The sequence below is a fragment of the Belonocnema kinseyi genome, chromosome 8 (genome assembly GCF_010883055.1).
Source record: "Belonocnema kinseyi isolate 2016_QV_RU_SX_M_011 chromosome 8, B_treatae_v1, whole genome shotgun sequence".
Lineage (NCBI taxonomy): Eukaryota > Metazoa > Arthropoda > Insecta > Hymenoptera > Cynipidae > Belonocnema > Belonocnema kinseyi.
In genome coordinates, this window is record NC_046664.1 from 110,166,515 (window position 1) to 110,184,667 (window position 18,153).

General features: G+C 31.6%; 2 protein-coding genes across 7 annotated transcripts in view; one reads left to right on the forward strand and one right to left on the reverse strand.

The window, feature by feature from the left end:
* The window catches only part of LOC117177650 (myelin expression factor 2), a 68,629-nt gene extending 52,813 nt beyond the window's left edge, over nucleotides 1–15,816 (reverse strand). For 2 of the 6 annotated variants that reach the window (XR_004467732.1, XR_004467731.1), the window contains exons 1-7: nucleotides 15,668–15,816; nucleotides 11,376–11,745; nucleotides 11,016–11,285; nucleotides 10,064–10,915; nucleotides 9,315–9,450; nucleotides 8,960–9,046; nucleotides 5,096–5,136 (exon numbers count right to left, since the gene is read on the reverse strand). Coding sequence is in view for 4 of the 6 variants with exons in the window: in XM_033368449.1 (XP_033224340.1) it covers nucleotides 8,991–9,046; nucleotides 9,315–9,450; nucleotides 10,064–10,915; nucleotides 11,016–11,285; nucleotides 11,376–11,745; nucleotides 15,668–15,681 (1,698 nt within the window). In the remaining 2 variants the exon portion in view is untranslated. Of the gene's footprint in view, nucleotides 1–5,013; nucleotides 5,137–6,115; nucleotides 7,697–8,959; nucleotides 9,047–9,314; nucleotides 9,451–10,063; nucleotides 10,916–11,015; nucleotides 11,286–11,375; nucleotides 11,746–15,667 lie in introns of those variants that run through there. The other 4 variants (XM_033368446.1, XM_033368445.1, XM_033368447.1 and 1 more) reach the window with 4 other exon arrangements.
* A 510-nt stretch (nucleotides 15,817–16,326) lies between these two features.
* Nucleotides 16,327–18,153, forward strand: part of LOC117177651 (probable isocitrate dehydrogenase [NAD] subunit alpha, mitochondrial) — a 26,311-nt gene continuing 24,484 nt past the window's right edge. Inside the window, exons 1-2 of the mRNA XM_033368450.1 lie at nucleotides 16,327–16,467; nucleotides 16,781–16,903. Of these exons, the coding sequence (XP_033224341.1) occupies nucleotides 16,441–16,467; nucleotides 16,781–16,903 (150 nt within the window). The 5' untranslated portion in view covers nucleotides 16,327–16,440. The remainder of the gene's footprint in view (nucleotides 16,468–16,780; nucleotides 16,904–18,153) is intronic.

The following is an 18,153-nucleotide window of genomic DNA, read 5'->3' on the forward strand; positions in this document are numbered from 1 at the left end:
CTAGTCGGGAGTGGTGCTGACTGAAAACAGATGATTTGGAGCGATTCGCGCGCCATATGTTGGTCATTCTAAGGACTTATTGAACTACCCTCGTATTTTGTTCTTTATATTTCTGAAACACATCACCTTTGTCTTATCTACGTTCACCGTCAGCTCTTTTGTTCCCACATACTCTTCGAAGATTCTCATCACTAGGTTCCTCCCCTTCTCATTATCTGCTAAGTTTATCTAAATTATTGAACCTCCAAATCCGAAGATAAATTTTCTTTACAAAAATTCAATTTTCAAACAAAAAATATGACTTCAACAAAAAATTCATTTTCCACGAAACTGATGAATTTTTACACAAAAAAGAGGAAATTTCAAACTAAAAAATCATTTTTGTAAAAAAAAAGAAAACGCGAATTTTTAACTAAAAAATATTAATATTAGAAAATGGAAAAATTCCATTTACTGTTAAAAAATGAATCCTAAGCAACAACAAAAAAAGAAATATTTTCCACCTAACAGTTAAACTTTCAACCAGACTTCAATAAAAAATTTCAGAATGTAGTTTAACTTTGACCCAAGTAGTTGAATTGTCAATCAAAAAAGATTAATTTATAACAAGATAATTAAACTTTTAACCAATGAGATAACTTTTCAACTTAAAATATAAATCTTCAACAAAAAAAGTGATTTCTCAGCAAAGCGATTCAACCAAATGTTTTAAACAAATTACTTGAATTATCAAGCAAATAAGAACGATTTTTAACCAAAAAGTTGCATTTTCATTTAAAAATGTAATTTCTTCTATAACAGATGAAGTTTTAAATCAAAAAGATAAATTTTCAAAAAAATAGTTGAATTTTCGGTTGAAAAAGATTTTAGTCGAGTTTTTACGACAAAACTGTGAATTTTTCAACAAGAAATAAGTTTCTACCAAAAAAAATTAGTTTTCAATCTAAACAGACGAATTTTTAACCAGAAAGGAGTTTTTAACAAAATTATTGAATTCTCTACACTGTAAAAAAAATTTCTAGTAATTTTACCACTTTCAGAGTAAGTCCGATTATTACCTACTCCCAAAGTAACTTTTTCACTGGCTATAACGAATATCCACTTTTAGTATGGAATTTAACTTTTAAGTTATTTAAGTTTCCGGACAGATTCTGTAAAATTACAAATGCATTATGAATTTTAGGTAGGGTTATAAAATTTCATGAAACTTTCAAGGTTTCGTGAAACATTGCAATGTTTCAAAGATGATGGCGGGACAATTCAAACCGTATATCATGAAAATGAAAATCAGTTTTTTGAATTAAGTAGTCAGAGCGACAATTCTTAATATTTTCACCAATATCACAATTTTACTGCAGAAACACTGAGAAGCACTAAATAAAATTTCAAAACAAGTTTAAACTTGTGGCGAAGTGGCATACGAGTAATGAGTAGCTAACATGACCTGATTTCCGCGCCTGCGCATATGTGAAACATTTGAAAGTTTCAATGTTTTACAATGAAACGTTTCATTGCTCACAACCATAATTTTAGGCAGGGGGGCACTTCCACTGTATTGCCCAATGCAAAAAATGTGTCACGAGAGTTGAAAACGGTCGTGCGGCGACGCTAGTACTAACTTTGTTCTACAAAACCATGCAGTACCATAGGAAAAATGCATACAAATTACAAAATAAATATAAAAAACCCTTTAAAATCATTTTTTCTTCATAGTGTAGAGTCAGGTAGTAAATGAGACTTATGTACTTACGTATCATTTAATATTTAAAAAATAAATAACAAATTCACAAATAAATAAAAAAAAAATGCCAAAAATTATTAAATTATTCAAAATTATTATCAAATTATAAAATTATCCAAATTTCAAATAACGACAAGATCTTTAATTGACAAAAAATAAAATCCCGAATTTAAAAATATCCGGAACTAAAATTCACCGACTTTAAGACCGACCTGTAAAATAAACGAATTATTAAATTCCCACGTATATTTCAATTTTCGAAATTTAGAACGGCTAAACATAGTTAATTTATTATTAATCTATGAACTATTAATAGAATTATAAATAAGGCAAACAATTTAATTAATCATTAATCAATAATTTATTAATTATTTTCGGCAAATTTTAAATTTCAGGAATAGAAATATTGATGGGAATTTACCAATTAATTAATTTTATAATTATCAATCTTTTTTCTTTCTAATTTATGATTTTATTATTCATTTTTTGTTATTTTGTGGGAGTCTCGGATATTTAAACACTTTTAAATATAGTGATGAACTAATTTTTTTGTATTGCCGTTTAAAAATATAATGCCACTATATAATAAATATAATTATTATATCTATAGATGATAGACAAGAAATATGATAAATCCTAAAATATTGTTTTCTATTATAATGCAATAACGAACTCTTAAATGTGATATTTTTTTAATCAATTAGACTTTGTAACGAAACCAAAATATTTTTTAATTTGTATGTCACCCTTAAAGGAAGACCATTAACGAATATTTTTTTATCTTTGACAACACTTAAATTAATCGAAAATTATTTTTCGAAGTGCTATAATAAATTCATGTTGAAATTAAATTCTGAGAATTGAGAACAAGAAAATAACTATTATCAACTTTTTTAAATTGATGCAAATATCTTTTCCACAAGATTCTTGAAATTTTTTTTAAAGATTTTTAAATATTTCAGGCTTTTCAAAAAAAGCTAGAATTTATTAAATAATTTTTTTCATAATATAGGATTTTACGAAATATTATGAAAAATTCGAGTCATTTTAAAAGATGCTTAGAACTTTTAGAAATTAGGAAGAAATCAAGATATATTTGATACATTTTCGAAAATGTTTCCGAGTTTTGAAATATTTGTAATCTATTTAAAACGTCTCAAATTCTTTAAAATATTTTTAATTGACATGAATTTTTCTCAAAATTTACAAATATTCCAAATTTTTTAAAATTACCTTAAAACCTCCTAAATTTTCCCATCAGTTTTAAGAAAATTTGTTTATTCTCTTAAAAACTTTCGAAATTCTTTCAAGTTCTACAAAATATTTCTTGAATTTACCCAATTTTTGTTGGTTTTTATTTTGCAATCTTACCAAATGGAAACATTTTGCTTTAAAATCTTCTAAACTATTTTTAGAAATTTTAGGAAATGGTTTGTTATGTTTAAAAACCTTTTTCAATTTTCTTTTAAAGTTCATTTTTCAAAATAAAAAATTATTTGAAATTTGCACACGAATATAAGAAAAATGATTTTTTCTTAATTTTGTCAGGCCTTCTAAACCTTCTAATTTCTAAAAATTATTTTTATTTTTCCATCATTTTTTATTTATTCTGCAAAATTAAAAAAATTGCCTTAAAATCTTTCCGAATATTCTTTGACTATTTCTGGAATCATCTGAAATATTTTTAAATAATTTCTTAAAATTAATTTTTCGACAATAAAAAATTATTTTAATTTTTCTTAAGAACCTGAAAAAATGTCTTTCATTTTCGTGAAACTTTACAAAATTCTTAAAAATCATTTTAAAATTTCCCATGAATTTTAAGATCTTTTTTTCACATCCTGACAAAATTAATTTTTTTTCCATATTCCTTTAACCCACATTTAAAAATCTTTAAAACTTAAAATTATTCTTTGAAAATAAAACCGAAACCATTGCTCCTCAGATCTTTTATAATTATTAATAACCTTCTAACTTTTTATTCTTTGTCTTCGGGTGTTCTCTGAGTTCACTTTTATAACCTGATTTTCATACTGGAGCGAGAATTAATGGAAATGAATCGATAAAAAAAACAACAGAAAAACACTATTCTTTAACTTAAAAAAATCTTGTTTAACATTTTTTATCAACTTTGCAAATAAATTGCTCCATAGTTTATACCGTTATGCAACACGCTCTTTTACACATAATTTTATTTTTACCAGTTTTTAATTATTTTTCGCAACTTTGAAACCTTACAACTACTTGTACTTATACTACGTTCAGAGCTGTGCACGTACGTCGTATTATCAATTATCAAATTTACAGACGTGAGATTACGTTGGAAAAAGGAATTTTTAACAGTTTCTGTACTTTTACCAGCGTCAACAAATTCTACACTCTGAAAGTAGGTCCATTTATTACCTACTCTGAAAGTTACAGTTTCACAAGATTGGTTGGAACTTCTAGCATGCATGTGGCATTCAACCTCTAATCAGAATAGTAAAATATTTGCATTTTTCTAAAAAAAAAAATGTAATTTCTGATAAAGCAGGTAAACTTTAAAATAAAATAGACAAATTTAAAAAAAAAAGAGGAGATTTCTCAATCGAAGTGAAAGGAAAAATGAAATTTTCTATGAATTAAAATAAATTCTGAGATTCTCATAAATCCTCAGAGAATTTATTTTTCGTTTACATTCTCGTTACCGTTCTCAAAGTAATATAACCTGCTCAAAACTCTACGCTTGGGGTTATTCTCTTAAACTTAGCAATGTAAACGACGAGCTAAGCGGCAATGTTATTTATATATCTTTTAAGGTAGCAATGATGACGTAAGTTTAAAAATAAAATTTTAAATGAAAGGGTATCTGACATTTGTGAGCATGCTACCTTTTATTTCACTATATTCCTGATACCCAACATTTAACCAAGCACCCGGGACCGGACTACTCGAGTAATCGAGTATGGGAAGTCATAGCCATACATGAATTCTCTTTTGTTAAAGCGCCCTTAGGCTTTGACCAATATATCTATTATGATTTTTCTGTGGACAAACGTTGGTAAAAAAAAAGGTTGACTAACGAAATCGACCTTATTTTGGTGCCTAAAAACGTACCAAAGCGCAACCACATAAAACTAATACCTTCTCTTATTATAAGAATGTAAAAATCTAATTTTCCTCGACTGATATCAAGCCTAAGGAGGCTTCAAAATTAAATTTTTTCTGTTTCTGCAGGGGTTGATATTTTATTTGTCAGATTTAATTAATACATTGATTGTAATTTAAACTATCCTAATTCTAAGTCATAATATTACTATTAATTATATTGTGTAGTGCTTAGGATATTTGATCTTATTTTGCATTGCTACTTACTGTTTAGTTAGTTTTCTGGCATAGAACTGACGTTAAAATTCCTGTAAAAATAAATTCATGTAGGCAAGTTTTTCGAAAAAATTACTTACCTGTTATGAACTTAGCCGGTATCGATATCTAAAAATATATGTCTTAGGTTTTTAATTTCGAAAATACATGTTTCAACTAGAGGAAAGAACTAAACCTAGGGAAAGAAAATTACAACGATTTTCAGAATTTCAGTCAAATTGAGATTTGAAAACGTAACATCCAGGTTCTGCAGAAATAAGGATACAAACTTTCAATGAAAATCATAAACATTTTCAGAACGAAATGCTTCTAGAAAGAAATTGTCGTGCGAACGTTTAAAAATGTCCAAAAAAGCATAACTAAAAGAAATGTAACTTACCATATAAACTTGGCAATTCAAATGATCGCAAGTATCCATGCAACATATAATATCAACTTTAGGTGTATTAATCAGAAGTATTTAATTAATTTCCTAATGTAATTTGTGCTGATAATTTAATAATTTTTGGAGTCAATTTTTATTCAAATATGTTATTCGCAGTATAATTGAAAAGTAGCGATATGAAAAAAGGTTTCAAAGATTTATTGATTAATCTAGTAAATGCCTTAATCTGCGTTTGAATGTACCACAAGATTTATTAAAGAAAGTTTCAAACTCAAACATTTTGAAACCCGTTCGTGAATCATCAAAGCTTTGAGCAAAATAAAAAAATATCGACCGTATCCGAAGGTTTCGAACCAAAGTAAGTAAAGGATCCACCAAAAGGGATACAGATGCTGCCATCTCTTCCAATTTAGTAATCTCCAGAAAAATCCAATAAAATAAGATATTTCGAAATCTAACTTTTCCACCTCCCATCTCGAAACTTCTGAATACATGTACACTTCACCTTCGAAACAATATGATAAAGCCGAAGCCCCTTTTGGATAGCAAAATCCGGAAAAGCCTGTTAAAATATTAAATTCAGAATAGTTGACATGATCACAAAAATAAAACACAGAACGACCAAAATTTTCATAGTCAAATTGAATTTGAAATTTATTCATTCACCATCTTCGCAGTAATGAGTATACAAGTGTTATACAATACGCAGAACGTACCTTGGATCTACGTGGCGAGAGGAAATATGTTTACCAAAGAGTTAACTTTCGGAAATCAGATTTCAATTCAACACGATTACGAATTAATAGAAGCAAATTATAAATCTTACAAGCAACTGATTTTGGTAAACATACGATGCTAACAGAGCTATCAACCTTATCTTTTTTCTTTCATTTTCGGCCAGACTTCAGAAATAATGAACCACCTGCCTGTAGCGAGCAACAAAATTATTTATACCTTATAAAAATGACGTGGAATCGTTAAAGCCTTCAGGGAAATTTACAAAAATTACAAACAGAATCGTTAAGACTGAAGACTGCCACCTCTCGAACCACAATACACTCCCTTTATAACATACTAAAAAGACTAAAATTAGCAATGCAGAAACTAATTCTTAGGATATTTGGAAAGTTGAAAATTCTCAACACAGGGGACTCAATTTAAAAGTGTAGAGTTCACGAAAATCTTTTAAAATATAGTGATGTATGTATCCTTAAACTAGAGATACAACAAACCAGTTCAACAGAATGCAACTATAGAATAAAATTAAAATAAATAACATAATCTTTTGACTAATTTGGACTGGAAATTATGTTTTGTGCGACGCAGAAATAAAAACAAAAGTTCGCAGATTAAAATTAAAATACTCGACTAATCCCTGAACTCTACAAACTGGCTCAAATAAGCAAATGCTTCAATCTTCTGATTGAATTTGTCCCCATCTGTCTTGAATCAATCATTATTAACATCAAATTCAAAGTTCTACTAAAAATGACAAAAGAACGAGAGAGTTGGTATTTCGTCAGTGAAACTGATTTGGCTTCTGCGATGAATAATCCTTGATATTTTCAATTTTTGCGTGTGTTTCTTCTCATTTAATATCCATCTTCTCAATTATTTTTGCATCGAGAACTGTAAAACTACAGCAAAATTTCCCAGTCGGTGCAAGTTATCCAGCTAAAAAAATATGTAGTCCGTGCAAAAAATCGATACTTGAAAGATCCCGAACGACAGCTTTCACTTTTCTTGCTGGTCAGATATATTTCTTCAGTGATTGCGACGTTTAATATCAATGAGCGACGAGTTCCTAACGCAATTAAATCGATTTGTTAAGATTGCATCGAGCGAACTTGAAGCTCTCAATTGTCCTGCGTTTGTCGTCATACTAGAAAGTAATCTTAAAAACTATGTTCACATTACTGTAAGCAGTAACCTACACATTGAAATCTAAGAATTACGCGGGCCAATAGGAACCTACGCCTAACAGCTATTGATACTGTGTCTGGTCGGAAAAGATAATACAAAAAGGATCGATGATTAGTAATGAATTTTCAATGGAAAGGCTTGCAACGTTGAGTAGACACCAATGTTGATATTCCAACGACAGACACTTCTCTAGGGTTTTCCCTCTTAGAATAAGGATGAATAAAAAGCTTTCTCATCCGGATCTAAATCATGCTGTGAATCATATACCAAACTCATTTTCATAGCTGCGAAACAAAATCAATCAGCAAAAGTAGATCACTGATAAACATGAAATGGACTGTTGAATGCAGATATCGTTGTGTCTTTTTGCCAATTTTCCACTAAAATCTGCTTTATTCAATTCTCCAGATGACCACTCAAGACTTCGGAAAATAATTCCTGATTTTGGATAAGTTTTTCTACCATATAAAACTAGAGCGAGACTTTAAATTTGGATGAAAAAACCTTATTCGTAAAGATGTCGAAGAAATAAGGTTTTTTTTACAAATTCTAATTTTGTTGTTTCTCAGACGTTAAATTAAGAATATTTACACCCCGAAGTTTCTTTTTATAGGGTAACTTGAAAATTTATTTCCGATCAGAAAACAAATTCCCTCTTTCATTTCCCGATTTTCCGGTCATTTTTAGATGCAGTGGCCATCTTGAATATGAAAGCATGATTTTATTGATAATTAACAATTACTTTCGTATTCCCTTTAGGTGTGAAGAGAGCGCAAACATTGCCAGAGGAGAAAGACGAAAAATATGAAGCACCGAGTACAATATCAAACCGGAAAGATTTACAATTCCTCACGATTGCAATTTACAATTTTTTTGTTATTGAGAAAATGTAGTGAGAACCACCGTCGAGTAAAGTTGCACAGAATGAATAAACTTATTGAGTCGGCGAGTGTAAAAAATCGAAATTTTAGAGATCAATTGTAGTCATCAGTCAAAACTAATTCGATAAGAATCGTTGCTGATCTTCCAGAACAGTGTGATTTCTCCATTTAAATAAATGAAGACGCTAAAGTCTGATGTCTGTGAGTTCAATAGAATGTGCGAGTCTGATAGAAATATTCTGAAAGAAAACCCAAATTACTTTTCTTTTTTTTTTTTAATAAAAAGTTCCCTAGTTCGAACTCTGTGACACGATTTTCCTAATAAATCGAAAATGATAATTGGCCCTCACCAATTCGAAAAACGTAATAAGCATTCAGCAGTCCATTCTTTTACATACATGCATTAACACATTTTCTGGTTCATATGTTTAATAGAAAACCCAAGAGTGAATTAAGGCATGTTATGCATCATTGCGCTGCACATATCAGTTGATATATTCGGGTTCTAAATTTTCAAGCTTGACTTAAGTTGTGCGAAAATTTAGTGACAAAAAGAAATGTAAAATAGTTGTCGGTGGAATGATTTTCCCTATCTGCAAAATAGTTACCGTAATTTTAGAACCCCAATTCAATAAATTAATATTTTAAGATTTGTTGGATATTTACCTTAATTGTAGTCTGATTCCATACTTCGTCATTAGTAGAGGCGAACCTCGATTTGTCTTCCATCAAGGCGTGATCGATTCATCATTGCTGTATTCAAAAATGCATTAAGGAAAATAATCTTGGAAGAAAATAATTTTGCTCGGATACAAAAATCAAAGTGATTACATTTCAAAAAGTAATTTCGATTCAATTTCAATTTTAATGAAGAAAAATTTTAGGTAAAAAGTGCGTGCAAGTGAAGCGTTTACACGAAAAAAGCAACATACACTATGTATAGTAAGAAAATGTTTAAGCCAGCTATTAAAAATTACCCAGTCTAAAAAGCACTGGTAACAAATTCTCTTTCAAAGGATACACACTGCACGCTCCGCATCCCATTCAGTAGCGAATCTCACCAATCCTAGGTCCGATCCGCGCATTTCAGCGAATTTGACTTCTCCAACATCCTGAAATTTGTCCCGCAACATTTGCCATGTCGTGTTTGATGGCAGCTGCAAATAAAAAAATACATCATGTCATAAATTGTGCCGTTAAATTTACAGGATGGCGTTGAAACGGAAGTTCGAAAATTCCGGTACAATACTTTTACGAGTGGAAGCCTCTTTTTGATACTTTTGAGGTTAAAACTTCAGTTACATGCGGCTACATTTTAATGGTTCACAAAAAACCTTTTTCTTTCATTCCTATTTTTATGAACAAAAATTGAGGACATCAAATTTCGAAAATGTCATTGTAACTGAGCTCGTATATATTATTTTTTTAGTAGTTAACAATTATCAATAACACTTTCCTCAATTAAAAAAAATTAAAGTCAGGAGTCCGTGCGTGATATTTCACAAATTTGTGAAATAATGATTCAAATAACAACAAACTCACATAAATGTTATTTTGTCCACCTTTAAAACCTGTAGCTTCTCATTGCGAGCCGCAAAGAAACTTTGAGATTGTTTCTCAAAAACATTAAAGTCAATTAACTAGCACATTTTATGAATTATTTTTGCATTGAAATATGTAGGGTGATTTTTGTCCTCGCCAGATTTTCAATAAAATACAGAAGATATAACAAATTTTCAAATCTTAATGTAAAAATCACATAAAACTTACGTTTCCTATTAAGATGGTATCGGACAAAGGTCGAGATCCATTACTGTTCTGTCTATTGCCACCGCCTTGGTTAGAAGAAAAGACTGCATTTCCTCCAGAAACTCTGTCAGCATCTCCTCTGCTAAAACCGTCATAATCTCCCCTAGCACCTCCGAAATTCTGTCCTCCAAAAGCGTTATTTCCTCCGAATGGAACATCATTATCCATTTTCGATAGTCGCGGAGCAAAGCTATTATTTCCTTGAGCATTCGCCAAAGAAGCCTGCAAACTAGAGAGTCCACCGACTCCTCCTCCAAAGTTGCTTAAATTAGAAGCCAATTCACTCGTCAAGGACTGATTTAAGAGAGAAGTGGTAGCGAGGTTAGCCCCCAAACCTCCAGCGAGACTAGCTTGCAAAGCGTTAGCGTTCGAATTTGCCAAAGCAGAAGCTAATTGTGCGGGAACGACATTACTTAGACCGCCACCAAATGCGCCAGTTGCCAAGACTGGTGCAGAAATGGGATTGACCACAGGAGGATTATTCGGTTGGACGTTTGGAATATTTCTCGCGACGTCGGTGAGTCTGTTTCCACCGGCTCCAAGTCCCATTCCGATTCCTTTCAATCCTTCTGGTAGTTTTGGAGGCATGTCTGGCTCATTTGCTCGGTCGAGACGAACAGTCATGCGACGATCGAAGAGTTGTTGATTGTGGAGCATAGAAATAGCCTGAACAGACTCCACAGGATGATCGTATTCCACGACGCCGAAACCGCGAGACTTTCCGTCCTTGTCTTTTCCCAATTCCACAGCCAGAACTTTTCCAGCGAGTTTAAAGACCTCGAGGAGCTTTTTCTCGTCTACTTTGTAGTCGAGCTGGAAATGAGAAAAGGAATTTTGTATTTCATTTTTTTGAACTTTGGAGTGTTGGATTAGTTATTACTCTAATGTAAAATTCGTGACAGTTTACACTTACATTTGCAACGAAAACTCGCGTAACCAAAGGTCCGTTGATACCCAACGACTCTAAAAATTGCGTGCTGAGACCATAAGTGTTTCCAAATTTGTCTCCGCCGCCACTACCACCACCACCACCACCACCTCCACCACCACCACTAGGTGCAGACATATTTTGTCGTCCTGGATTTTGTCTTGGAGGATCTCTAAATCTCTCTTCTCGAGGAGCCCTGTCGTTGTTTCTAGACGAAGCCAGGCGACCGTACTTATCACGTTCCACATCGTAGTCCTACACATCAAATTTTTTCCAGACAATATTGAAAAAAATCGTACTAAAGAAACATTCGAATTTAAATATATCTAAAAGTAAAAGACATACCTCTTTAACGACTAGTTTTCGTCCCTTAATATCAAATCGATGCATTTTTTCCACGGCGACCTTAACAGAATCGGCATCTTCAAATTCGACAATTCCACAACCTCGCGGCTTTTCACTCTCGTCCGTAAACAATTCAACGTGAGCTACTTTGCCAACCTCAGTTCTGAATAAATCTTTCAAATCCTGCCAACGATAGTCATATGGAATATTGGAAACATAAATCCGTCTTTCGGAAATCTTCCTCCCACGATCATTTCCACGGTCTCTGCTTCGATCTCGACTAGCTGAATTTACTCTGTTCCTCTCCGATCTCCTGGTGCGATCTCTTTCCCTACTCCGCTCTCTTCCATCGTTATTCTGCATTTGAGAACTAAAGAAAATAAAATATTCAATAAGAACTATTTAATTCATCAACTTAGTTTAAAAATATTTCAATAAATTTACAAATCGAAGCTCCAAAATACTGAACATCAAATTAGAAAGTAGACTTTCGAAAATTGTAGAGTGCCTACACAAATCCTGAAAACAAAAATTCCCTGACAATCCCAAGTATCTTTGGATTTTGTTTGGTATTATTTTTCTTAATGCAAAGCCATTCAAGTATTAAGTATCGCATTGTTAGAGCAATTCGGACCAACCAACACACCTTCAGGTCATACTAAAATAATCCTATTTATTTTCCACCTGCGAACGGTTCAATTGAAAATACTTAATGCATTACAAAATCAGTGTTAACGCACAATGTTTCTGCCCAGCCCTTGAAAATATATAAAGTGTAAAAATTGTACTTTTTGTATGTAAAACTTAATAGCTATGCTTTTTCTTTTTTTTTTCAATTAACTTAAGGGCATGTGATACTTAGAAAATAGTCGATTTTACCAGTTTTAGGTTCCGACGGATTTTTTTCTTTAATAATCAATATTTTGTCTTAAAAATTTGGAACATGATAGCGACCATGCTAACGGACGTCCCCACACACTTTTTTTTGGTTTAATTCAAAAAAGTTTTAATTTAGCAAAATCTGATTAATTTGCATAGCGCTTAGGACTTAGTATCGATTTTACCAGTTTTAGGTTCTGACGGCTTTTTTTCTAGAATAATTAATATTTTGTCTTAAAAATTTGGGAAATGATAGCGAACATGCTAACGGACGTCCCCGCACACTATATTTGTGTTTTTTTTTCAAAATTTTTTTTGATATTGCTAACAACGTGTACATTTGGAGGTTATGTATGTTACAATTCTCCTGTGCGTTACTTCTAAACTACACAATATTTTTGGCCAAAAACTTTGGACTTGCAAATAAACATAGTAACTAATCTCCCGTAACTAACCCTTATGGCAGGCAATCAAAAAAGTTTATTTCATAAATAATTTCCAGATTATCGGAAAGGCAGAGATGAAAAACGACGTAACCTCAAAATAATACATATGCATAAAATTTTTATTTAGCACAATAAATTTTGCTTTGTTATTATCCCTCAAAAAAAGAGTCCGGGGACGTCCGTTATGACATTTTATAGCATCTACGAATACAGTTTTTAAAAATTTTCATTTTTCTGGAAAAAAGCCGGGGAAACTGTAAGTATCACATGCTCTTAAAAGGACAAGTAACTTCTTAGTTTTTAATGGTCCAAGTTTTATTCAGAATTTAACGTGTAATTTAGGAAGTTTGGACAAATGATAAAAAATATTTTTAAATGTATCTACTCATTTTTGTAAAACATTTCCTAAATTTATTTTTAAAATCCATAAATTTCAATAGTAATGAAGGCAAATTTCTACGTTATACTTGTACCTAAAATGCAATGCATATTTTACATATTAAGGGCATGTGATACTTAGAAAATTGTCGTTTTTACCAGTTTTAGGTTCCCCGGCTTTTTTTCTAGAATAAGAAATATTTTGCCTTCAAAATATGGGAAATGATATCGAACATACTAACGTACGTCCCCATACACTTGTTTTGTGTTTTTTTTAAATCAAAAATTGTATGATATTGCTAACAACGTGCGTGTATATTTCGAGGTTATGTGTGTTACAATTCACCCGAGCGTTACTTCCAAACTATACAATATTTTTGGCCGAAAACTTTGGACTTATAAATAAACATAGTAACTAATCTCCCGAAACTAACCTTGTTTGTAGGCAATCGAAAAAGTTTATTTCATAAATAATTTCCAGATTATCGGAAAGGCAGAGATGAAAAACGATGTAACCTCAAAATAATGCATACACTATAAAAAATGAAAATGACATTCACAAGCATTTGTAATTTTACGAATAAAATTTTCGGTAATATTACTAGTTTGAGCGTAGTCACTTTTCCACCTTGAGATTAGGGATTCTACACATGCTTGTAAAATTACAACGCTACATATCGTAACATAACCTAAATTCTGTGATAAACCTACGTTGGAAATTGGTAATAATCGAGCCCACATTCAATGTTGAGATTTTCCCAAAATAGTAAAATCGCAACAGTTTTTGAAAATCCAATACAATATGTAATATGTCAGAATATACACGGAAAATTATCAGAAAGAAATGGAAATTATCCAATGCGCATGCCGAGAATTCCAACACTATGTAAAATCACAAGTCTCAAGAATGTGGAAAATGGGAAAAAAATATTACAAGTTAATTAACATTTGTTTCTGAATTAAATATTTAAAATAAATATATTGTTCATTTTTTAAATATTTTTTCAATACAGATTGAAGTAAAAATATATTTTTTTGATTGAAAATAAAATAGTTTCAACTAAAAAATGTTCTACGTTATGTTGAACGACAATTATGTTACCTGTTAAATTAGTTTTTAAAAAAATTTAAATTTCACACGTTTAAGAATTAAAATGACCTACATTGTTAACAATGGTTTTTGATTAATATTTTACTTTAAATTTCACTTTAAATCTCCCGCCGAGAAAACTCTAGGGGCCAGAGATGGTATAAGCAACCCTCAGAATTCCGCATCATAAATCTTCAGCAATCGTGACCAAACGAGCACTTGTTAGTTTCGTTCAAAACAGAAGAAATGTATGTTAAGGTAAGTGTAGCGATTTTAACATATTGAAAAAAAAACAGCATAATCGTACTTGTCCAAGTTATTCCATTGTTTTCTCTGTTTTGAGGTTATATTATTACCGCATTCGTCTTTTCTTTACAACATTGCAATAAACTTGGACAATTATAATCATGTTTATTCCCAGTGGGCACAAAATTTGGCGACGTCTTTACGACATCCTATGTCTATGTCGTTTCGGTGTGGGTTTTTTGATAACCTATTTTCAATATCCAACCTTTTTTTTTTAATTGTCCGGGTGACTTCAAAATAATACAATATAATCTATTAGAATGATAAAGTACACGATAAATATTTCAAGTAGGTCAAAAGTTACATATGTTGGAAGAACAAAATTCAAATTATTGGAAAAATAGATTTTTTTCTGCGAAAATCGCAAAAATACGCATCGCCTAATTTTCCTTATGAAAGTACAGTTTGGAAAACCTGTCGCCATTTTGAACCTTTTTGAATTATCGGGTGGATTGCAGATGAATATAAATTTCATCTGAAAGACGGTACCATTTATCCGCGCGAGATCCTGTGACTTAAAAATGCGACTCGAAATGGCTCCGATCTTGTAATCAATAGAAAACAAAACGAACCTGATATAAAAAAGAAGGGTACGCCCATGCCTCTCCACGCGGACGGAAAGATATCTGAGAATCCTCACAAGATAGAAAAACTGCCTTTCCTTCATTCTTACGGGGATTTTTAAGTTTTTCCGACTGCGTACTACATAATCTAAACTCTAAAGTCCGTTAATTTCATAACCTATAACATTTTCCACTCAAAAAATGTTCTTTGTGAGGAAATTCTTGAAAAATCAATATAAAAATAATCTATTTCTCATTTTTATGAAGACGAGTGAATTTTTAATTTTACACCTACTTTATAGAAACAATAGACATCAATCGATTTTACACTATGATACTTTCCACAAGACTAGTCGATGCGGCGATGTCGGCGGTATCCACGCTGGACGATGCCAAAACAGAAAATTATCAAAAAGCCATAAAAATGTATAAATATACTATTTCAGAGTCTGCTCACGCTTTTAGATTTATTATAATATAATTTAGTGCGATTTACATTATATTTGAAGCTATACGCATTATTAAAACGTGCATAATTTACCAAAAGTTCGGCTTAACACCGACAGTATGCATTTTTGCGATCGGGTTTTAATCAGATTAATTATTATTATTATTAATAGAAGTACTTACTCGTCACTTTTCATCCTCCTTCAAAATCTTTGGTGTGATCACGGTTGTCCGCAATTCCGAATTTAGGTGAGAAAATCTCAAAATCGACTGGACCGAATGCACGAAGCCACCAAAAACCCCCAAAACATACGCGAGAGGAAGTAATAGCGTCAAGCAAGATGGCCGGCGGGGGTTTGACGCACCGGAAACAATGTGAGTCAAATTCAAATAGTACAAAGCCCGCCATTTTTAATTTATAAGAATTTAAATTTTTCTCGAAGGTACACGTAAATTTATATTTAATTGAATTTAATTTTAGCTTAAAATGCAGTAAATTCTAAAGGAAAGGTAATGCTTGCATATCGAAATATATATATTGTGAAAATAATTGGCGTTCGAAATTTAATTCTTCATAATTTCAAAATGTTCACATACTATTTCTGAAAATTAAACATTCAAAAGTCTGTATCTTCCGAATTCAATTTTTTTATTTGATGTGCTTTAAATTTATTGAATTGTTGAACATTTGTTACCTTACAGATGCAGAACTTTTCAAGTAATAACGCATGAAATAAGAAGTGATTTTTGAATTCGGCGCTGATGACAAAACGCATGTGCAAAATTAATTTTCTCTTGAGTCGTCTGCTATTTCCGTTTTGCTAGCAGAAGATAGAGCACAAAATCGACCAATCAACTGCTTTTCTGCTCTTTTCTCATCTTCTGTGGGAATCGGGTCTGACGTGGGTAAGATTATCTCACAGTGCACGTCTTTTTTACAAAATTTTGCTAAAAGAATGGCAGGCCAATGGATACGTCAAGTTGTAAGTAAATTCCGACTGTCGGAAATCCTACTCGTCAATCGCAAATCCGCCTCCCAACCCGATCCCTATCAACGATAAAGGTTAGAAATTTGTAGGTATTTTGGTTAAACATCCGTCTGCTTTTTCCTTGCAGCTCCTCGCTTCACTCGTATTTTCTTTCTCTTTTTTTAATCTAAAATTCTATTGTTTTCTCTCTCTTCTTTCTCATCCTTTTTTCAGCACACTCTGCTTCTGTTTAAAATCCAAAGAAGGTACACGAACGAATTTTATTGTTTTTTTTTAATTTTCTTTTTCTGTTTTCAACTTTAAATAGATCTCCCCCAAAGTTGGGGTTCGACTTTATAGCAGTAAAGTTCAGAAATGCACTCTTATCCCTGGAGATGGAATCGGACCCGAAATTTCCGCAGCAGTTCAGAAGATCTTCGAAGCTGCCAAGGTGAGATATTTTTATCTTTAGAGTTTAGACAGTTTTTTTTATATTAAAGTCGATTCTGATTTCCTGCCGTTACATTCATACGGAAGAAGTGTTTGCTTTTTGAAATAGTTGAGATATTTGTGACTTATTTCAGACTTTAATTCAATTCATTAGTTTTGTTTAATTATTGGAGTTTGTATTTGTGACAGTGACAAGTTCTCATTTGTGACGTGTATTTACTTAATAAATTTAGCTTGCTATCGAGATGAATAGTGCCCTTATTTAGTCTGTTAACGGTGTGCATAGGGGCTGTTATTTATTGAACTCCCCGATTTTATTAATATTTTTGAATACATAAATACTTTTTTTTCTCGTTAAAGCATATATACATTATTGCTTATTAAAATATGGATTGAACCAAAAAGATAACATTTTTTAATGTAATAGGGACATCCACTACATTTTTTTTAATTTTTGAATCTGAATGTATCACTATAAAATCACCAATAACACGAGTATAATTAAAAGAAGGCTTTTTCGCATTTTTATCGCATGAAAATGACCCTTATAGCCGGTATGGATTGATGTTTAGGGGTATATATTTTCGAGAAAAACGTATCTAAACTTGACTATTGCTATAAACACACATATTATTTTTTTGTTCGAAAATAAAATATACCTACTTACGCTTTCTGTCTAAATATGAGAATTATTCCGATTAATTTATTATAGGTTTCAGTATCATCCCCCACTCAAACCTAAAAATAATCATATTTTATACCGCGACTTAAAAAAACGCAAATATCTCCCAAATCAGAACTGGCCATTAGGGGCCTTTTTATGCGGGCGGACACATGCATACTTTCAATATTTTCTAGGCAAACTGGAGGTTTGCTGGAAGTTCATACTTTTTCTTTAAGAATGGAAACGAAGATATGTTAAGACTGGTGCATTGTGCTTAAATGTACAAATTCTAATGTGAAAAATCCGGAAAGAATATTTTTTATATATCCAATGGAGAGGAACAGGAAAAATAAATAAAAATTTCCGGCGGGTGTGGCATTTGCCCTACAAAATTAACAGTACTAGTATATTGTTGCTAAGACCTATCCGACTATTGCAATGCTGGCAAATATTTTAATTCTTAATAATGAAATATAAAATGTTTTATTTCGTAGTACAAAAATGGCGTATTATACTTTGTTACTTGATAACGACTACCACGTAAGGGATCAGATTTTTTGTGATTATTTTTGTGGGTAAATTATAAT